General features: G+C 36.7%; 1 protein-coding gene across 3 annotated transcripts in view; it reads right to left on the bottom strand.

Moving 5' to 3' along the window:
* The window catches only part of tcp11l1 (t-complex 11, testis-specific-like 1), a 53,272-nt gene that overhangs the window by 1,198 nt on the left and 28,044 nt on the right, over positions 1-24,030 (bottom strand). For all 3 annotated transcript variants that reach the window (XM_028793885.2, XM_028793884.2, XM_028793887.2), the window contains 6 exons: positions 22,084-22,204; positions 18,226-18,446; positions 15,093-15,229; positions 14,568-14,755; positions 1,910-2,091; positions 94-266 (listed from right to left, as the gene is read on the bottom strand). In XM_028793885.2, the coding sequence (XP_028649718.1) occupies positions 94-266; positions 1,910-2,091; positions 14,568-14,755; positions 15,093-15,229; positions 18,226-18,446; positions 22,084-22,204 (1,022 nt within the window). The remainder of the gene's footprint in view (positions 1-93; positions 267-1,909; positions 2,092-14,567; positions 14,756-15,092; positions 15,230-18,225; positions 18,447-22,083; positions 22,205-24,030) is intronic.

Genomic DNA, 24,030 nt, shown 5'->3' with positions numbered 1-24,030 from the left:
TGTGTTGTTAAAAAAAATTTTCACTCTTTTGAATAATCACAGAGGAACTTGCTAGGAATTTTACTTTATGATAATCAATAAACAAAATATTACCTATGAGTTTATGTATGGAATTGTCTGTCTTCATCAAAGCCTCAATTTGCCCTTTAAGTGCTGCTTCTCGATCAGGAGATAAATGTGAAAATCCATGCTGGTTCAAGCAAGTGTTAACCTCCAAGCAAATCTTTTCAGCAGAGGTAACCAATGCCTCCCTCACATTGAAACAGCTTTAACAAAAAAAACAGTGAATTAACCTTATTATCAACACTTATAATAAAAATATGTAAGTATATCAAAGGCATAATTTCTTAATTATATTATAAATGATGCAGCAAATGGGCCAGCTAGGAATCAGTCAAACCTCCTTTTGCTCTACAAAAATGTACAGAAAATGGTTTACAGGCACAGACATTGTTTCCTCCCACATAAGAACTATGACCACCGACTTGGGAGGTGCTGATCCTCATCCCAGCCGCTCACAATCTGCTGCAACCCTCCCCAAAGGCGTCACTAAGGTCACAGCCTGATGAAGTCAGTTAGACCACATCAATTGCAATAAGAACAGATGCAATCCCGAGGACACCAAAATGAACAGTCTGAGTCAGCTGACAGATTGCCAGAATAGAGTAGTAGAGATGACAGAATCCAAAGTAAACCAATCAAACTAAATGGAAATGATGACAGACACTTGAAAGACATTCTGCTCTGATCGTTTCAGCTTGGAATTTGAAAATGAAAAAGCATGCAGCTCTAAACTATGGTTGTGGGCGAATTCAGAAAGGATAACACCACAGCCTTATATTAGACAAAGGGGACTTCAAATAAATAACAGTATGCATTGAATTCACTGAAGTAAAAAAAAATAAAAATCAAAAAGGTACCCAGCACAAATCTTAGATAATGTAGGTGTTTTTGTATGGTTCCTACTGTGTGGTAGATGCTGCTAGGAATGGCCTCAGCCCTGACATTCTGCCATCATAAATTAGACTAAGCAGGTTACGAAAATAAGATGGATATAAAACTGCACATCTTAATTGTTTTAGTAGAACTTTAAAAGGGATTTCAGCATTTTAATAATTAATATCATACATTTTGCTACAGCTATCTTGATCTGAATCAATGACGGACACTTTCAGGCAGTATAGCTCCTTGAAGTCAGAAAGCACATTTAATAACCTATTTTCTCTCAATTTGCAGATTATAATCAGCCATAAAATCGCAATCCTTGTACCACTAAAATAACACACAATGACTGCTACAATACATAAATCAATAATAAGGTCAGAAAAATGTTTTAGAAACAGTAAAAAGGTAAATCACATGACATACAGACAGAGTAGAAATCTCAAACAATGGTTTTTTTCATATAAATGCAGGTCTTCTACTAATTATTAGACTTGCTTGCATAGATGAACATCATTTATTATTCATTTATGTTCCACTTTTTTTGCTAATACTTTACATCATATGGTAGCAGATCTGGTTAAACGTAGCTGGGCCTGTGTGAGTGGGCTCGATAGACTGGTGTACTGTCTAAGGTGGGTTCATACATTGGAACTTAAGCTGACCAGATAGGCTCCAGTCCCTGTGACCTTTTGGATTAGGTGGATTTGAGGAAGTAAAATATTAACAAAAAGAAAAATTGCCAAAAACTACATGGTTCTTAAAATAGCTTCATGGAAGAGTATAATGTCTATCATAATTATGTACTTATTACAGAGTTCAGTAATATTCAAAAGAACAGAGATCAGTAATGATTTGTCAACATTCAAGATGTTTGCAAATGAAGCAGTTAGGAAATATCTCTCCCACATTATTAATATTAACTTTTTAAACATTTAATACAAAACTGCTGCAGTTTATCACTTACGGCATGTGCATCCCTGTCAGCAGCACTTTCAGGATCTCTTTTAGTTTTTCAGCAAACCCTGGCAAGCCAGATAGTTCTGTACCAGCTATGTTATAAGTAATCAGAAGGATGGCCACAATTAATGTCAGCTGGTCAAGCTGTAACTGCATTTCCTGAAACCGAGTTTCATCCATCAAGAGAGTCTGGGGAAAGAAAACAAACAAACAAAAAAACCCTTTATATTTAATGTACCCTTTACATGGCCTACAATAAAAATAATCAGGCATTGCATAAAGTTTAAAACAGAAGAACAAAATTGGTATGAATGTATATACACTGTTGGTGTATAAACACACAATTAATTGATATTGGCAATTAAACACTGCTTAAATGTAAATACACATGCCCTTACAGGTTTTTAATCATTAATTGCATTACAGCTTAGTTTATTTGCTGTTAAATTATACATTTACAGGTGTTTTTTCCTTCAGTGTACCTGCTAGACACGGTTAATTCTTAAGGTGTAATTATAAACATGGATTACCATTTTAATGATACACTACTTGTTTCTTACCCAAATTTATACTGTATGACATGCAAAAATAATAAGCAGTACAAATCTTTAAAAAAACCTGAAAATGTATCGAATGTTCTTAAGATGCTTATCAAGAACACACAAGACTAACAAGTCTACAAGTAAAAGATACATTATGCTAAGTATCAATTTCAAATTCTTCATCTTTCCCTTTTCCAATTAAAAATGTAAACTGTTTTACTTAACACAAACTCACAGTCCAAACAAAGTCAAACTGTGTCCTATTTTAATTAAAGGACAAACGGAAAAGGTCTAAAATTCAATAAAAGTAGCTTTTCTTGCCATTTGTCTAACTACACTAGATGAATTTCTAATTCCCTTTCTATGTTTATTACTCTTTAACTAAAAGGCTAATATTCCAATCACCTTGATTTGCTGCTATGTTTAAACTATAGGAAGTTCCTCGCGTAAAGGAGCACTACAAATAATTTACCGTAAAGCTTAGTAAAGCAGTACAGGCAGTCCCCAGGTTACGTAGAAGATTGGGACTGTAGGTTTGTACTTAAGTTGAATTTGTATGTAAGTCGGAACAGGTACATTATTTTAACAAATGCTATTGTTGACCGACTGTAACCAAATGCTCTGCCAATGAATGATGGAGTTTCACCTCTCTCTGACCTTTTTATTATTTCTACTTTATTTTCAATGGTGATGGTTTTTGTCTTCTTTACTGTATCATCTGCACTTGCATCAGATTTGTGTTTCAGAGACATTCTTGAAGGGTGAAGACAAAAGGTTAAGATGAGCTATTCTGGACAGCACTGTCCGCTATCACAGCAGGCAGGCATCCCTCGTCAGCATGTCTGGTGTACTGACAACAGACAAATTCCTGCTATGCACGTAACAGTACAAGCAGGCTTGCTATTGAGAATGAATGGGAGTAGCGAGGGGCAGTTCACTACCTACCCACCGCACAGCCACCTCCACTACAGTATGCAGCCTGCAGCGTGCGCCCACCCACCGAGAACGAACATGGTGCGGCCAAAGGCGTGTGGTGAATCACCCACCACCGCCCCCATTCAACAGGCAGCCACCTGAACCACACTACAATGCTACCCCCCGCCGCCCCATTCACCCTCAATGGCCTCTGTTCAGCCACAACCGGGTCACCGCTTGCAGCATTACCAGCCGCCCACTGAAAACGATTCGGGGGGAGCCGTGTGTAGTGGGCGGGCAGTGAAACGCCCTACACCACTCCATCCAGCCTGCGTCCAGTCAGGAGCAGTAGCTGCGGCGGCGTAGTGGGCGGACAGCGAACCGCCCCATTAATCCTCTGTCCTGCACACGAGCGATAGCTGTGGCCCCAGTGACTATGGACCACGGGTCACCGCTCACTTGCCACCGGGAGCCGCCCGAGGGACACTACACTGCGCAAGCAGTGAAATCGCACCCCTCCAGCCACTACTTGCAGCGTCCTCCGGCCAAAGATGACGGAGCGGCAGTTAATGAGGCGCATGCGTCACAACTGCAGCCTCTTTCGTAAGTCGTAGGTCGAGTGTCCGTAACCCGGGGACTACCTGTAGTTGTAAAGATCAGTTTTTGTGATTTTGTGTAAATTTACTGATCACTGATTGAGTCTTTTGAAGTGAATATCGTCCGATTGATCTGAGCATCCCTAGTTCTGTGTACGAAATTCTTTTCATTGCAAGCATGTCACAGGTCACCTCTTATTGCTCAAGCAAGTTAAACCCATCTTCATAAAGCTTCTCACTTAGCTCTTAAATCCTGTGCAGGAACCTATTGATTAGAGGCTTACATTTTTTTTTGTTAAATATGAAAATGAAGCCACTTATAATGCACCAAAAAACATGCTGAAAGTTCCACCATTAATCTTTGAAAATCCAAAAATAAGATCTATTTACAATTACATCCACTTTTCAAGTTCAAATAGAACTAAAACTGCTTTCATGATATGAATCAGGTAATTGGGTTACTGACTCTTGACACAAAAGAAAACAAAGACAAATATGCATTTTGAATTAAAAAGCCAGTGTAAATGATAATATCTACAATCTGCTTTCACAATAGCACTAAAAGGCACAAACATTATAAATTATAAAAAAAAATAAATCATATAACACTCCATTATAATAATGGCTTAATTTCACTATTGCAGTATTTAATACAAATATCAGTTAACACTCATCTATGTTGGAGTAGGTCCACCTGTTTTATTCAGCTTTACCTGCGTGGCTCACAACAGCTCTTACTAAATCTCCTTTAAATAAAAGCTTAGAATTCGCTGTCATTTTTCTGATGTGGGATGTAAACCATAACACTATGACATATGACCTACCTAAATACCATCATTTTCCTCTTAGCTCCCCATGCTATGATAATGGTTGTTATCATATAAGTAAAAACCGAAACATGCAAAGCCCCTCAAAAAACATTTTCTGGCAGTGGGACGTCAGAGGATGTTGAAATGTTGAGACACGGCTCTGACTTCCATTGACTCTGATGCAATAAAAGGTGGATGTAGCTATATGGACAAATACATAGATAATGTAATATCCTACATCTCCTTCTACAAATGTATGACTTTCAAAAATATCTACTGAGATGTACAATAAGACACCATACCATGGTTCACCAAGTAAAGAACATCAAAAATGGACCAAGGCTACAGGTCTGGGAACAGGGAGGTATATTATAGTGCAAAACAACTCTTCAATAAAGCAGTAAAAGATGTGAGAGCCAGATGTAAGGAATAGCTGGAGAGGGACATTTCCATCAATAAGAGCTGAAACATTTAGTGTTCCTTGCAACATCTCACCAGCTTTAAAGGAAAGGACCTCCAGGAATCATTCTGCACCACCTTGACAAACCAGCTCTACTAGCTTTACTGCTGGTTTGACAAATAATGCTTCACATATTCTGTTTCTCTTAGTAATTCTCAGTATTTAAATGTGGCCTACTGCCAAGTTGTTTGCCTGCCTAATGAAAAGTCATCTCTGACAGAGAAGCACTTGAATCTTCGGGTATTAGGGTCCTTTCATCAGATTGGCTGGCCCAGCACTGACTCAACTGCGGAGTGGCCAGTAGTGGGGAGGCAGCTTGATGGCCAAGGTCTCAAGGACTTTGAACAAATCACATTATGTGATATCATCTACTCTTGCATTTTGCTTTGTACTTGTAATATTACTATTGTACCATATTGAGGATTACTGTGATCCGTTCTGTGTACTGTATTGTATTTTCCCCCTTTTGTGATGCCCACTGCACACCCAAACTCCCTGGAAAGGGGTCTTTCTCTCAGAATTGCATTTCCCAAGGTTTCATCCATTTTTTCCCCCCTACAAGGGTTTTTTTGGGAGTTTTTTCTTATCTTCTTAGAGAGTCAAGGCTGGGGGGTTGTCAAAAGACAGGGCCTGTTAAAGCCCACTGCGGCACTCCTTGTGTGACTTTGAGCTATACAAAAATAAATTGTACTGTATTGTATTATCATTGTTGGTTTTCTCTGACCTTGCTACAATGACTAAAACCTTGTACTCCTGTCTTATTTTCTCTTTTTCACCTGTCCATCTCTTCAACTGTTTTCATCCTGACCCCTGCATTAACTCCACTCCTTTGCCCTAGATATGTAATCTACTGCAACCCCCCCCCCCCCTTACTCTTTTCCCTACTACTACTTCCCACCCCTTGTTTTCTTTGAAACAAGAGGGAATTCTTCAAAGCATTTTGAAAGTGAGCAACAGGAAAGCAAATGTCCTGTGTTTTCTGTGTTTATAGAACTCTTCACATCTACTGGTTCCTGTATTCATTAAGAATATTTAGAACCTTCCTTCAATGTTACCAGCTTAATTAAAAGTTGCCACTATTGTCCCATTTCTGAAGAATGGTAAGATAAGCTGATTTAAAGTTTTTATGCCATTCACTTTCCTATAAGAAGTTATGCAGTTTGTTGCTGTTCTATATTAAGTCCCACACTGATCTTTTCCTTCAACCTGTGCAGCTTGTAAACTGTTTAGTTAATGATGTGATCATCTAGTTCCTATATCACATTCTTAAATATATGTACTCTGTAAAACCTATGCCAAGACCTTGTTCTAATACTAGGATCCCAAAATTACTTCTCAGCTCAATAATCAAGCTACCTGCTCTCCCCAGTATCTGTCAATGGATTCTAAATCTCCTGGACTATGTTCTTTTATCCTCTTGTTCTCACTAAATCCTAATGACTGTACCTCCTCTGACAGTTTCACAGAAACTGTGAAATTTGCTGACAATAAGATGTGGGGCTCATCTTTACAGCCAATGAGTCCTGCTACAAACAGAGGTGGACTACTTTGTACAAGTAGCATCATGAGCTCTTAACAACCTAGGAATTATACTGCATTCGTCACATCAGACCTGTAAAGTCGGAGGACGCAGTTGCGTCATTTGTGACCTGCACTCGTTCATGCTACACAAGTGGGAAAATAAACTTGGATGCCTCCATGAAAGTTGGTATTCTAGCAACAAATGCTAACTAATAGTTCGATAGTTTATATTGAAAAAGAAACTGATGAGCAAGAAAGATTTTGTCATGTCTAAAAATCATTTTTATACGCTTGGCCATGAAAAATAGTACTATTTCTGCTTGGAAGCTACAATTAAAAAATGCACAAAGCAACCTTTGAGCACAGTGTACAAACAGGAGCACATATGAAACTGACCTTGTTTAGTCTGTTATTGTTCATTCTGGTAATTTTAATGTTTACCTTCTCGATATTCAGCATTATGGATTGAGGTGATTCATTTAAATAAAATGTTTATAATATATAAATTAAACCTAGAAAGAATTTCTATATTTCCTAACCGAAGCATACATCAGCATTTGGATTGACAGTCAGATGAGAGACAAGTTCAGGGCACGTTTTCTTTCAGTTTTCCAACTCAGATTAGAAATTACAGTCCTGAATTGTAGTCAAATGTATCATAAACACTATCAGGATTGTACAAATGCTGATTGACTTCTGCAAACAACTACCTGCTTCACTCCATGTGGAAATCTATGTCAAGGCTCTGTCTGTGGTTGAGTCATTTAGGATCCTAGAGACCATCATTACCAACATTCTGAGGCGGCACAGGCAACCAAATCAGCTCCATCATCACAAAAGCACAGCAGAAATCGTTTTTTCCTTGCAACTTGTGAAGCTCGACATCTCTTAATACATCCTAATGAACTTTTACTTGACCATGACCGCCTCTACAATTGTCTGGTTCCCTTCTCCCTGCTGTCTGCCTAAAATAACGCTGCAACAAGCTGTTTGCTCTGCTGAGATCTATGCCTGGTAACTTCTATCAAGTATCAAGACATGACTAAAAGTGGGCAAAATTGCTGTGGACTCCATGAGATTACCATCCCAGAAACAGTTCAACATTATTGCCATTCAAACTATGCATCATCTCCATAGTTTCTTCTCTGAAGCCATCTAGTTGTTAATAAACACATCTTGGTTCAACCCTATCTTCTTATACCAGGCATAGTGCAAACAAGTGTAAACCTAGAACACGGTATTACTGCATACTTGTTCTTAACTCTATTTTTGCATTACTACACAAAACCATGTTTCAGCCCTGCTCCTCTGCTGGATGTTGTTGCCTTATTATATATAATTGTTGTTATCACCCTATTGCTGTCTGTTGCCTTGTATAGTGTCCTATACCTTATACTATAGCACTAAATCAAAACAATTCCTTGAATGGCAACTGAGTTTTGAGCTTACTTTAACAAACTGAGTACATTGATTCACAGTTTTGTTATCACTGCCAAAACTTTTATGTTTTAATAGATAATATACAATGATGCTAAATGATTGCTACGCATGTGATGCATGTGCCATGTAATCTGTGATATCAAGATGGTCATGTAGGTAAGAGCCCAAAATTGCAGCAATATATAGGAAAAATTTGAAAAACATTTTTGAGCACTCTTCTTGCTACAACAATTCTGATTTCAGCTCAATTTGGTTTTCACTTTTATTATCACTATCCCTTACACATGAAGATTGATCTCTTACTGTGTTTGGACTCTTTTGACTATCATTTTATAGTGTCTCTAATTTCATAAACTAAGAGTCAGAGATGTTAAAGTGCCAATCAGGACCTGAATGGAAAAATCCAGAGAAAATATATTTAGTAAGCTTTCCACTTTCAACTAATAATCCTTCTAATTCTGCCCCTTTAAGCCATACAGCTTGTTTAAAGAATTTTTAAAGCCTATCCAAAGCTCTGCAAAATCTAAATAAATAAAATGAAAGGAGCTAAAAAAAACAAGTTAGTTCTAAGTGGACATACACAGAAATAAACTTCACACGAATGCCGACCCTGTTTTCAAACATTAAATTCCTATTATTATCTGTATGGACTGTTATGGTGAATTTCCCAAAAGTAATTGTAAAATTAGATGGTGTGCTAAGAGTTTATTGCTACACGTGCAGAGGAACAAGGTCACTCATCACCACTGATCGACAACTTACCAATTATCTTGCAGAGCCAATAACTAAACAGCTAAAAACGTATTAACCTCTGCATCACAAGAAAATTATTATGAATTAATGCCACAAAAACAATCTTGTATCATGAATGATGCTCTACAGCATTCTGGGAAGACTAGAGTTGTGTAGTATACTCCATTCCCCTTCCCTCAACATTCACTATTGCAGTTGTGTGTGTAACATCTGTTTCGTGGTCCTCATGAAACAAAAATAGATGATTCAATGCAATCAGTACTTCACGGGAAACCGTCTCACCCCCAACCTAATGCTTAAGCACAAACAGGAATTTAAACAGGAGACCCAACATCCCCCTTACTACTTTGACGAAATCGGGACTTCATGGCTTCAAGAGGGAAGTCGCGGAGAACCAGGAGTAAGCAATTGTGTTGTTCAAAAGGGAATCTGGAGTAAAAGGGGGGTTTTGGAGTTATCAGTTATTTGCTTCAGAACAGTTCTGGTAACTGGTATGACGGTCCAAAAGCTGGTATTAATACTGAAGAAAATTTTACTTCTGATCCAACACTAAGAAGAATGCAAAACAAAAAAAAAAACAAAAAAAAAAAAAAACAACTGATGGTGATGCTGTTTGTTTATATGGTTTATAGTTTGTTACAGAGACACATTTTTAAGGCAGAAAATGCCCTAACCATCACCAACCTGACAAGTTTACAAAATTTACAAAGAAGTGACGGCACAATAGAGCTCCTCCTGGAAATCAATTATTAAAATTTAAGATATATGGAAAACCCAAATCCATTAAAATTTTACAATAAATTGACCTAATAGTTTTGTGGTATGCTCACCACTCACAAATGTTACTCATGCGCAGTTTGCCACTTTTTCTCTTGTAGTAAGCTTGATTTATAAAATAAGGTGAACTAAAGTCAAATGACCAAATATTTTAACAAACAACCCTGATCTGAGATCAAGCTGCTGACAAAAGAAGCTCCACAAACAAAAGTTTAGGACGAAGATGGTTCACCATCAGATTAACACAATTTGTACAATTGCAATATCTTGAAAAAAAAAAAATAGACTCAGTTTGCAGTTAAACCTGAACATTTTCTTATCCTTGCTCTGTGTTTCAAGCTTTTCTGAAGGTGGATAAATGCTTTTGATTGATGGTGCAGCATTTTCTTGTGTTGTTTTTAATAAGAAGTCAAGCAAAATGACACCTTTTATTGGCTAACCAAAAATATTATAATATGCAAGCTTTCAGCCCCTTCTTAAGGCAAGATGTAGTAACTGTATTGTTTTTGATATTTTAGAACTATCTTTTCTGTATTTTGACTTGATTTTTGCACTTAATGTTGTCATGTTTGACACTTATGGATTAGGTTAATTTGATTATGAATGGATAGAAGCATTAGTTGTAAAAAAACAAAAATAAATAAATGTGTTTGTGTTCAGTATTCATTTCTGAAACTCATCACAGTTATTAGACTCTGATGCCAATAAAGAGCTGTAATTTAAAGCAATTTTAAATCAGCTTTGAATGATATTTTATATATAGTATGTGCCATTGAATAAGGTATGTAATTAAGTTGCCTGGACAATTCTTTTTTAAATTTTCAGTCATGTGCAACATATCTGTTTAGCTACATCATTGAATAAAAGAATACACTTTTTTCCTAACAGTTTAAATGAACACGCCACTTTAGAAAATACATTTTCAGGTGTGTTGTGCAATGCACAAAAAGTACAGATTATTACATAAGAATAGATATTTATATAGCATAAAAGTAAGTAGTGCTCACAGTGAAAGTTTTTTGCTCACAAAGGAAGGTCCTAACACAACAAGATGACAAACACAAATATGGTCCTCCAACAGGCTTATTTTCTTTTGGGCAACTGCTATATGAAGGTTTTCATTTTCCCTCTGCTGAAATATCAACTGACAATCTCTTCTGTTAACTTGATTTCCTTTACATATATATTTTTCTTCATTTTGCAGAATTCAACACAAAGTACATAGATCATTTTATTACTCTGTTACTGTAAATTTAAACTGATATTCTTGCTTTCATACACTTCTGTTGAACATTTCAAATTTTTTGCAACTGCTTTGAATATGTCTTCACTGAAAAACACTACATAAGAATAAATTATTTTTAGTTTAATAAAACTAGAGCTCATGACCGTGGAACAAGACTGCAGAATGAATTGTAGACATTACCTTTATTGTATGACATACACAACATGAGATGTTTGCAACATTCCATCAAAATAATAAATACTGTATTAATCTTTTCTTATAACTATTAGAAGTATTAGAAACCTTATTTTAAAAACTTAATAAATAATAATTCAATGTATGTACAGATAGTGTCACCATAAAATTTTCAAATCCTAGTTTAGTATGAAATCCTTGCTTTAGAAAACAAGTGCTCATGTTTCTTTGATAAATGTTTTTTGAGGAACTGGCACATGCAGCAAAAAAAGAAAAAAAACAGATAATAATTATTTCATTTGAAAAATTTGAATTAACCACTTTTTCAATCAATTAATTAATGGGTGTCAGTTGAAACACAACAACAGGACAATGTTTGAGTGACACTATCCAATATGAATGTCAGAAGCCCAGTCAATTGTGTGTTTCCCACAAAAGATAGTTTAATACAATACAGTGTCTTGCAAAACAGACAAAATAACAAGTTACATGTGTTACATGTGTTTTGGGATTTAGTTAACAGTTTTGAAGGTTGGAGCATTTTTTAATTTTTCTGCTTTTATTTCATCAAATATTTTTGTAAAGAGTCATATTAAAAACGAACAGTGGCAACAGAATGTAATTACATGTATTAGTATGACATAAAATACATGTTCTTAATAGCATTTTTCAATTTCATGCATTTAAAAATAAGGCCCTAATCAGCATGTGATGGCTAAAACAGGTTACATAGACACCATCACTGTCTGACACCACTTAATGTCAAAATTGCCAATTTTGTATCACTGTTAATTGTTAATGATTTATGGCTAATTGTAGTTCATATTTCTTAAACAAAAAAGTTTCAAAGGAACTACCTGACAGATTGGTAAAATCCATGTTGAAGTCTCCAGCTTAAATGGTTGGCTTCAATGGACCATGATGGATAGCAGGTCATTGTGGTGTTTTGCTGATAAATTAGAGTGTCACTGAAATACTGAACTCCCCGTGTCTGCGTGGGTTTCCTCCGGGCGCTCCAGTTTCCTCCCACAGTCCAAAGACATGCAGGTTAGGTGGATTGGCGATTCTAAATTGGCCCAAGTGTGTGCTTGGTGTGTGGGTGTGTTTGTGTGTGTCCTGCGGTGGGTTGGCACCCTGCCCAGGATAGTTTCCTGCCTTGTGCCCTGTGTTGGCTGGGATTGGCTCCAGCAGACCCCCGTGACCGTGTGTTCGGATTCAGCGGGTAGGAAAATGGATGGATGGATGAAATACTGAATCAGTATAATCTGCACAAAATGCAGCAGTGCAGTTGTTTCTAGTGTAATGTTTATTCACCCTGTGCTTACAGAGCAACACTTCCTCTTCCATTCATTTCTCTTTAAGTGATTTGTTTTTTTTTTACTTTTATGGTTAACTTGAAACATGCAGCAGAAGGTAAGCTGGTGTTGCAGAGGTTCACTCAATCCAAGGCGTCAGACACAGATAGCTGGCATTTAACAGATTTACTGGAGAAATGGAGTAGCTATCAAACAAGTAAAAGAAGAAAATATACAAATATACAAGATGAAATAACTTCTAAAGATAAATTTGAAACATCTATAACTGAAGTCTTACAGAATGTTACTTTGTTTTAAGATTGAAAGTTTTGAAAATTCTGTACTGCCTTTACCAATGGGAGTTTTTGAAATGTGAAAAATTTCTACATTGCACTCTATTAACGATATTTTAATGAAAAAATTAACTTCATCCCCAGAAAATCCTTGAAGAATAAGGCAGCACCTAAAAAAAGAAATATATGTGCAATAAAATATAAAAAGAACAGCAACTAGACTGATTTCAGACCTGAAGAGTATGAAGTATGAGGAAAGCTAGAGTTAAATCTTTGGAATTTAAACAGACAGAGATTAAGAGGTGACATGATTGAATTGTTTAAAATGAAGGAAATTAAAACAGTGCATCCCACCTGTTATTTTAAATAAATTGCTTATCAAGAACACAAAAACACAGATGGTAATTGGTCAAGGGTAGGTTTCACAAAGCTTTTGTTCATACAGAGAATCACAGACACATGGAAAATGACCAGGTTGTGCAGAAGCAAGTAGGATTTTAGGGACCTTCAAAACTTATTTTGGAGAAATTAACATTGTTGGCCGGAATGGCCTGCTCACACTAACACTGTTCTAGTGTTCTAATGTAAAAAAAAAAGTATTTATTTCCATGATCAGTTCCCTAAAATTACTGAATAATAGATTTTATATTGAAATTTTGTTTTCTGAGATATTTTTATTTCAAAACCAAGGAAACTCAAAATAATATTTAATATGACATTTTAGAATATTTTCTAGAACATTTTAGAACAAACAAGGGTGAAAAAAGGAAACACGCTGTTTACATAAATATTCAATTCCATCACTTTAATATTTTGCACATTTTTTCTTGGCAAAATAGCTACTTTAAGTCTCTAGGCAAGTTTGTACCAGCTTTGCAAGTAATTGTGATTTATTCAAGGCAGCAGGTTTGTTCCTAAATTTTCATACATCCATTATCCAACCCGCTATATCCTAACACAGGGTCACGGGGGTCTGCTGGAGCCAATCCTAGACAACACAGAGCAAAAGGCAGGAACAAATCCCGGGCAGGGCACAAGCCCACAGCAGGACACACACACACATTAAGCACACACTAGGGACATTTAGGATAGCCAATGCACCTAACTAGCATGTCTTTGGACTGTGGGAGGAAACTGGAGCCAGATTATTAAAATTTTAAATTTTGTACTTTGAAATTAAAATATCAATGAGAACAAAATGTCAGTGTAGGATTTCTTATTCAGTATAATTAAGAGAATTGGTCAAGGGACTGATAACTTTTGCAAGGCACTGTATCCCTCAGTTTAAAGAGGCCATTTAAACCTCAGAAATTGTGTTGCAAGTGTTCATCTTTCTGGGGAGGTTTCTGAAATTATAGCAAAACATTTTAGAAATTTCTTACTCCAGGACTCACTATGCAACAAGTTTTCAGATTGTTATCTCATATCTGTGCATCTGTTCCACAGACAGCTTATTTATGCTTTTGGTTGCATAGCTACCAGTGTGATCAATGCAGCTAACACCTTAGGTCCATTGAGAGAAATCTGTTGTTTTCCTTTTCAAATGCAAGCTGCTGTGTGGAGCCCCATTACAGTGTAACCTGAACAAACACGTACGCCCAGATTTTTTAACTAGCATTTGAATATATAAAAATCAATATACATTTAGACATGTTTCTTCATATTTTTAAAAGACTGTCAAATGCAATGCTGTATGACAAAATGCTAAATACTGTAGATTTTATTTTCAGCTATTTTAATTTTTGCCTGTGTCTATCTTCTTTGAATAAACAATAGTGCAGATGAGAAAAAATCCCTTTACAAAAATATTCAATTGCTGGCAAAAAAGAACAGAAGAAACTTACCTCTGGGAAAGGTGTTTTCAAATGGTCCCATTTGAGCAGCTTAAGATATGCCCAATTTAGCACTGCTGAAGAACTTACTGCAGGAAGGACATTTTCAGCTCTACTTGCAGAGGACGTAGTTTCCACTTCGGAACTGATGAGGTCATTTAGCGCCTCTTCAATCCATTTCTGGGTACAATCCAAAGCATCTGGAGATATTGGTTTTATTAGTGAATAAAATCTCCAAAACATTCTATTATCTGGCACAGGCAAACAGGCTAAGTAAGTGTTTCTTCATTATAGAAAAATATCATTTAAATATTATTCAGCTCAGTGTAAAACTAAACATCTTTAGTAATGTATCTATGACACAGGAACAATCATCCCTAAAAAAGATGGAGAAAAAACACTATTGATTTTCAGGTCATGGTATTTATTTAGAAAGAAAAAAAAAAAGAAAGGAGGCATGCATAGACAAAACACTTGCCTGTGTAAATGAAGAAGCCGCAGAGACACAGATTACTGTCAATAACTAAACATACTTACTGGGCTGTTTTTCAATAAATTCCTGGAATTTCATTCTTTCATATTCAATAGATTGCTGCATTAAATGTGGTCTAATGCTGCTTATGGCAAAGTTAGCCATATCGATCTTCATTAAGTCCAACACAGAAAAGATTTCCCTAAGACAAAATTAAATGTATGGAAGAGATTAGCACAAATAATGTATATCACAATTAATTTTCAAAGAAAAATAGCACTGGAGTCTCACAACAAAATATTTGAAATTTCATGAATTAATCAGTTCCTTGCCTATAGCAGTGTATTTCGTTCAGCCAAAACATTGATCACATTATTTTTGGGAATACAAAATGCATACGGTTTTAGGAAATTTTATTTGATGAAGAGACAGACAGTAAAATACATTAATATGGAAAGTAAGCACATTATTAGTAATAAGCGAAAAATTCTATCAGAGTATAATCTCCAGAAGGTCAATTCTTTTTCCTTTGTTGCCAGTTTCAGAAGAAGCCTTACGACAAGATTATCATCCTTATTAACATGTCCTTAACAACTAGCAAATCAACTAGACTGTTAAACAGACTTGTTCATGAAACAACTAAACAATCACTTTAAATTTTCACTGTGATTCAGACTTCATGTTCACAGTCTCCTACACATTAAACCTCTTGACTTGGCCAGAGGTTATCCTAAATATAAATAGACATTACTCTTACCTAGAAAACATTTAATAAATATTTACATACTTAAATTTAATCTTAGGTGTCATCCCTAACTTCTGTTTCACCAAAACATTACAAAACAAGATTCAGATCAGTTTGCTTGCTTGCTAATTCTGACCTCTTCTGATCTAATCTCTATTTTCTTAAACTGTTTGCTTTTCTAAATGCTCCTTCCTCTGCTCCTATGATTTGGATCTGTGTTTAAATCCTTGAGAGAAATGTAAATGTAAATATGTATTTTAATTTGAATCAGTTTACTGCAGAGTTTATCCATTGTTTTTGGAGTTTAGCTTGCCCTTTGGATTAATTTGCTGCACACAATCATATATATCTTCACTGGTGTCACATTAGAAGTCTGCATTCTGAAAAGCCCAACTACATATTTTGCAGCATAGGAATAAAATTTTGAATTAGTGAGCAGACATTTGTGATTAGACTTTATTCCTGTGGTTGGGAGTGGGTGGCCAGAGCACAGTTGAACTTCAAAGAAAATTCTTGAAATATAAACTATATATTAGTGATTTTACTATTATTATTTTTAATATATGTTATAATCTACACAGTTTCAATATAAAAATGCAGGATGAACAAATCAGACCCAAAGTAACAACACCAACTCACCTAACCTGTATGTCTTAGACTGTGGGAGGAAACCCATAGAAGCACACACCTGGGAAGCTTTAACACATGAAGCAGAAATGAAGACTGCTATATACATTATAGCCTAGGAGAAGTTCTCATTTTTAAAAATGATTTTATTGGAATATTTTGAAATTTAATGAAACCAAATATCTGCCATTTCTACTGATGAGTTGTTTTCCTTTAGAACTGTTTTTGTGCTTTTCAGAGTGAATAGGAGCTATAAGTCACACGTGCCAACTCTCTTGATCATACATTTCCTTTTCTATTCACTCTGTCCTAGTTGAAATCATGTGATTTAAGTTTAAAAATATATATATACATATATCTCTCTATTATAAAAGAAAATCTTGAGACAAGACTATTGCCAATAGATTTTTTCAAGTCCCTCCCTCCTCTCAACCATTTACAACCACGCCCACGGTCCTCTCATTCATGTGAATGCTTTTGTCAGACACAGTTTCTGCACTCTCAGCTCTTATAAATTTTTATGTTCTCCTCACTTTAAGTTCCCAATAATAGAAAACTTATTATGTCCAAATCTTATTGAAGAACTTCATCCCGAAGGGTTATCAAGAGAAGAAATGAGTACACAGGCAATCCTAGCACCTAGCGCCCAATTAAAGAGCCTTTTAGAAGGGAAGGTAGGAATGCAGTTTAGAGAAGAATGGTAACTTTTGCAGGCATGGGAGAAAGCAGGTGCAGGAGGGACCAGGCGTGAGATGAAACTATGATTGGAGATAGACCAAAAAATCGGTACCATGCAGACTTCAACTTCACACCATGACCTTACTATCTAGTTTGACTTCCTGGTTGCAGATTATTTCCTGGTTTGTTTTTTAGGCAACTTTACACAATGCTAGTGGACATTTCACAAATAAGGTACTCATTTACTGCATTACATAACCTACTGTTTGATGTGTACAGTGTTCCAGCTGATCTTTTAAACTTGATGGTCCCTCAGGTTTGGTCTAGGAGAGCTACAGTGGCTAAATTTTGGGGTAAATTAATGAGTAAATTTCATACAAACATTAAGAATTTTTTTCTTTACACAGAGAACCACAGATATTTGGAATAAGCTACAAAGTAGTGTGGTAGACAGTAAGACTTTAGAGACTTTCAAAATTAGACTTGATGTTTTTTTAGAAGAATTGTGGGGATAGGACTGGTGAGCTTTATTGGGCTGAATGGCCTGTTCTCGTCTAGATTGTTCTAATTTACAGCGGATGTAAGATTTTGCGGAAACCCAGTTTCTTAATTAGATGACAACTGTGGCTGCTGAAGGAAGGTAATTCTTAAGAAAACATTTGTGCTTCTTTTTTGATAAATAAGACTGCAAACCATTTAAGTGATCTTGTTTTCACAACAAGCTGCATATTGATAATGACAAACAAGGTAGAAGTTTGCTATCTTACTTGGTCTAGCCTATAGCTGTGTGTGTTCAACATAAAGAATCTGTTTTATTAAAGTATTAAGAAAGAAAGACAGAATTACTAATGTGTTTGAGGACACAAACCATTTGGATGATATCCTTGGAAAAGAAAAATGTACAAGAATGACCACGCATGGCAAAATAAAAAACTAACAAGCAAAAAAATTAAACAACTTTTGTTATCAGGAGTAACTGGCTTGATAACAGCTTTCTATTCTGTGCTCATTTACTATTGTGGGTCTCATTTATGTCTTATGGACATAGCTTTTTCATTTTTGGCTGGTCTAACTATTTGCACAGTACTAAAAATTATTATTTTTTTTTTTTTACAAACAGACAACAAAAGAAAGTAATAAATTCATACTTGAATAAAGGAACAACTGAAGTTATATTTCTGAGTCTCCCAACTTCCTCATCTCGTGCAGGAGCACACAGCGTTCCCATCATATCAATAATAAACTCTGCAACTTTGTTGATGCCGAGAGCACCATTCTCTGCTTCTTGTTTTATCAGCTCCAGGTCTAGCACTTCATTAATCTGGTTTCTCAGTCTGTTGTGACCAGGCAGTAAAAATGACAGAAGAGTCTTTGAATAAAAACACAGGAAATCTTTTAGTTTACATAAATGGAAAATTCAGTACAAAAATTACAAAAAGCAAAATTATTAAGATCTAATAATGTATTTATGTAACATAATATGTATTATCTTACATAAAGGCATGCATTTTATTATTTGCATAATGTTTTTATTTCTTCACATATGTAACAGTAGACTGTATTTATGTACAATATTTATGTTTGCTTATGCCACAACACTGAATATGGATGAAGTGGACTTGAGAATGTTATTTTAAAAAATGAACCGACAACCTTGAGGTTTTCAGTTCAATTTCTTACATACAACACCATAGTGCTTGGTACAGAGTTAAATGATTTTGAAAACTGATAACACATTTACACAGATTTTTGATACTAGTTGAGAAATATATGTAAACCTTTTTCTTAACACATAATGATTAACTTAATTAAAAAATGTGTTATCTTATAACAATAAAAAGTTAATTTTTAGCATGTTACCTAGTACTCTATTCCAAATCTGTAAAAAAAATTGTCATTTTTTTATATTACACGGTTAGTGAAAGTAATAAAAATATATATTTTGTCTCCAGGATATTCAAGAATGACATACTTTCTGCAAGGTTACTGAATGATATCTCTCTATTATAATAAAAAAATCTTGGCAACAAGACATGACTTTCTCAGACAGACACTTCCACATCCCGCGAGACAAGATGTAACCATGCCCGGGACTGGAAATAAAAAGACAAAGAGTAGATGACAAAGGAAAATGTCGTAAAGAATTCATAAACGTTGGCACGAAACACATGCAGAGCAGGTTAGAGATAATGGAAGTATGGAAATTTGAAAGCCTCAAAAAAATTATAGCAAAGATCATAGTACAAACAAACGGAAATTATTACTTGGTGAAATAACGGAATAGCGAAAAGAGATCGAATATATTGTTCAGATTTAAACTTTAAGTCGGAGACTTAAGTCTAATTCATGTTGACATCAGGGAAAAGTGGTGTTTATTCCCAATGAAGAGGCGTATCCGCGAGAATTAAAAGATTTGTTGTTTGGGGAAAGTGAAATCCACATACGATGTCACGCCTGGGTCACAGAGTTGCATAGATACACAGATTTTAGAGACAGAAACGTTATTCAAACATTTCAAACAACATAAGTCTCTTTCAGGAGTGAATCGAGTTCCATGTGTAGTCGGAGGGGACTATTCCGTCACTCAATTAAAAAAATAGAAAATTTTCCTCTTCATAGGGGCATGCCATTAGCCATTACGAATGTAGTGAAAAGTCAAGCAAAATGACACCTTTTATTGGCTAACTAAAAAGATTACAATGTGTAAGCTTTCGAGGCAACTCAGGCCCCTTCTTCAGGCAAGATGTAAGAAGAAGGGGCCTGAGTTGCCTCGAAAGCTTAAACACTGTAATCTTTTTAGTTAGCCAATAAAAGGTGTCATTTTGCTTTACTTTTCACTACTTCCCATTGTATTGTAAATCCTTACACTGGCTCCCTGTTAAGGTTAGGGCAGATTTCAAAATCCTCCTTTTAACATATAAAGCATTAAATAAATGGCCAAGGCGCGGCTTACTTGTCTGAACTTATCATGATTTGCAAACCAGAGTGCACATTAAGATCTCAAGATGCTGGTCTGCTTATGATTCCAAGAATTAATAAAATAATAGTGGGAGGTCGAGCTTTTAGTTACAGGTCCCCTAAACTATGGTGTGGTCTGCCTGCTGCTATAAGAGATACCCCTTCAGTCTCAGCTTTTAAATCCCGGCTGAAGACCCACTACTTCAGTTTAGCATATCCTGACTACAGCTGTTGATTAACTGTACAGACTGCATCTCTGTTGTTAGTCATTAGCACTAAAACATAAGTAACATGATACTTATAATTTGTTACTAACCCTTACCTATTCTGTTTCTCTTCTTGGTACTCAAATGTGGCACTTGGTGCCACAGCCAACCTGCCAAGTTCTTTTGCCTGCCTAAGGTAAAGTCATCCCTGATGGAGGATTGCAGGAATCGTGGGGTAGAGGGGTCCTTTCATCAGATTGGCTGAACCAGTGCTGTTTCAGCTGTGGAATGGCCAAATGGAGGAGGCAGCTTGATGGCTGAGGTCTCCAGGACTCTAAACAAATCCAAATCATATTATGTGATATCATCTACTGTTAAATTCTGCTCCGTACTTGTACATTTTTTATTTTTTATACTGTATTGAGGATTTGTTCTGTTCTGTGTATTGTATTGTATTGACCCCCTTCTTTTTGACACCCACTTCATGCCCAACCTGCCTGGAAAGGAGTCTTTTTTTGAACTGCCTTTCCCAAGGTTTCTTCCATTTTTTCCCTACAAGGGTTTTTTTGGGAGTTTTTCCTTGTCTTCTTCTTCTGTCAAGAGGCAGGGCCTGTTAAAGCCCATTCCGGCACTTCTTGTGTGATTTTTGGACTATACAAAAATAAACTTTATTGTATTGTGTATGGGCAGCATGGTGGCGCAGTGGTAGCGCTGCTGCCTTGCAGTTAGCAGACCCGGGTTCGCTTCCCGGGTCCTCCCTGCGTGGAATTTGCATGTGTCTGCGTGGGTTTTCTCTGGGCTCTCCAGTTTCCTCCCAAGTCCAAAGACATGCAGGTTAGGTGGATTGGCGATTCTAAATTGGCCCAAGTGTGTGCTTGGTGTGTGGGTGTGTTTGTGTGTGTCCTGCGGTGGGTTGGCACCCTGCCCAGGATTGTTTCCTGCCTTGTGCCCTGTGTTGGCTGGGATTGGCTCCAGCAGACCCCCGTAACCATGTGTTCGGATTCAGCGGGTTGGAAAATGGATGAATGGATGTATTGTGTATTGTATCACCTTTTAAGAGGGGGTTTCGGAGGAGCGACCACGTCTACTTGGGGTGCGTTCAGCCCCCCTCTTCATAATGTGAGTGACAGAGACGCAAAGTGGCTGGTGCATAGCACTGGCCATGGGTTGGGGGGTTGGCGAGCAAAGCGAGCAGGGGGCAAAGCCCCCTAGTTCACAATAAAAAAACCAAAAGCATAATGGTGGAGAACTGATGCTAAATACTGTATAATCGAAGAACCAGAGAAACTTTAAAAGTGAATATCAATGAGAGATATAGAGATGAGAACCCATGCAAAAGAAGATATTTATGAAGGGCCAAAACATTTTTAGAGAAGCAGATTTTTCTTTAAATTATAGTACAAATGTATTTGTGTATTCAGAAGAGCTATCAACACTAAATTATTGCAAATGCATATTTTAAATATAAGGCAGTGTTGGTATTTGGGTTTGTTCAGCCTGTTCTAGAAGAATTAGGTGTAAGACAGGCACAAACTAAATTATAGTGCAAATTCACGCATACACCCACTATCAACCTAGGCCATTTTCAAATTTCCAATCATCCTATCTCTGGAAATAAAAAAAGAGTTACTCGAGAAACCAAAGACAAGCACAAAGTAAACAAACCCTATACTCATGAAGGCATGTCATTCACTAATCAAGTGCTATGAGATGGCTATGCAGTCTGCTTCACCACGATCCTCACACAAACATAGCCAATACTTTAACATATTTTACAGAAAATTCATAACATCCTTAGCTATTATAATAAAAACAACCCAAAATTCAAATTTACAGTCTTACCTCTTTTATTTCTCCAAGAAGTTTAATAGCATGGTCATAAGTGGGAGGATTTTCACTCAGTTGGGTTTCCAAGCTGTCCCAAAATGCTTTGTGGACAATCTCTCTCACTCTCTTTTCCAAGCTTGTTAAAAATAGGAAGGAAAAAAAAGTGCTTTTAAAGACCATAGTTTTTAATGCCAGTCATAACATAATATTAAAAAATTGCTTAATACCATTCAGGGTCGGGCAGCATGGTGGCGCAGTGGTAGCGCTACTGCCTCGCAGTAAGGAGACCTGGGTTCACTTCCCGGGTCCTCCCTGCATGGAGTTTACATGTCCTCCCCGTGTCTGCGTGGGTTTCCTCCGGGTGCTCCGGTTTCCTCCCACAGTCTAAAGACATGCAGGTTAGGTGCATTGGCGATCCTAAATTGTCCCTAGTGTGTGCTTGGTGTGTGCTTGGTGTGTGTGTATCCCGTGGTGGGCTGAAGTCTCTGCCCAGGATTTGTTCCTGTCTTGCGCCCTGTGTTGGTTGGGATTGGCTCCAGCAGACTCCCGTGACCCTGTGTTAGGATATAGCGGGTTGGAAAATGACTGACTGACCATTCAGGGTCAAGTACCGGAATCTATATTGACAGCATCAGGTACAAGGCTCTGGATAGGGTGTCAGACTTGTTGCAAAGCCCTCACATACGCACACTCACCCACCCACCCACTTGCACAAAGGTCTAATTTTGAATCATCAATTAGCCTAAAGCATTTGCCTTTGGAGATGTGGAAGAAAACCAGTGTGCCACTGTTTCACATTTAAAACTGTTCATGTTATATGTATTATTATAATTAGGTCAATCAACAGTGTAAATAATTAGTAATACATTTTACTTTCAATAGTTGCCTTGTTACATATTACGTATGTCATATTATTGACCATGACATTTAGAGATATGACATAAACAGAAGATATAATAATAGTGAAGGGTCAAAGAATGCAAAAGCATAGGGTCATTTTAATTTCACGTCTGGTTAGAAATCCAGGAGGACCTGATAGAAAACAATTTTGAATAATGTTTATCTCTCTCTCTCTCTCACAGATGGGGATAATTTAACTACACTCTCAATGTCACTTTCTTCTTGAGCTCACTGACTATCTGACAGTGCAAAATCAGAGTAATCAACTTTGGCAGAGTATTTCCTTTAATGATAGTGATGACTGGTATATCAAGCCATACTGTAAAGAAAAAGGAGGTTCAAACTATGTGACACTTAGATCATCTCATTGTCTTGCCATTTTACTGATAAAAATCAAACAATACACATTATAAGGAACGCCTGGTGATGCTTAAAAATGTTTTCACACCTCTTCCCCTTGCTGTCGACAACAGCCTTAGAAGTATTAAACAGACTTAAAAATCTGCAGCAAGACTTTCTGCTTTGTACTTTTTCAGAAAATGTAATTTAAGAGCATATGTGTGCTAATGTAATGAGCATTGTCTAAGGAATACAATTCTTTGAACTAAATAATTGCACTTTTACACAAATGTTGCATCAATCGAAAGTTTAGTCTCCAACAAGTGAAATGCATGCTCAATTGGGTTAAGATCAGGTAACTGACTTGGCCATTCAAGAATTTTCCACTTCTTTGCTTTAATAAACTCCTGGGTTGCTTTGGCTGTATGTTTTGGGTCATTGTCCATCTGTATCATGAAACGCCGCCCAATCAATTTGACTGCATTTAGCTGGATTTGAGCAGACAGTATGTCTCTGAACACCTCAGAATTAATTCGGCTGCTTCTGTCCTGTGTCACATCATCAATAAACACTAGTGTCCCAGTGCCACTGGCAGCCATGCACGCCCAAGCCATCACACTGCCTCCACCGTGTTTTACAGATGATGTGGTATGCTTTGGATAATGAGCTGTTCCACGCCTTCTCCATACTTTTTTCTTGCCATCATTCTGGTAGAGGTTGATC

Source organism: Erpetoichthys calabaricus, chromosome 2, assembly GCF_900747795.2.
Source record: "Erpetoichthys calabaricus chromosome 2, fErpCal1.3, whole genome shotgun sequence".
In the NCBI taxonomy this organism is placed as follows: domain Eukaryota; kingdom Metazoa; phylum Chordata; class Cladistia; order Polypteriformes; family Polypteridae; genus Erpetoichthys; species Erpetoichthys calabaricus.
The sequence above is the reverse complement of the archived record's forward strand: the minus strand, read 5'-3'. Positions and strand labels throughout refer to the sequence as shown.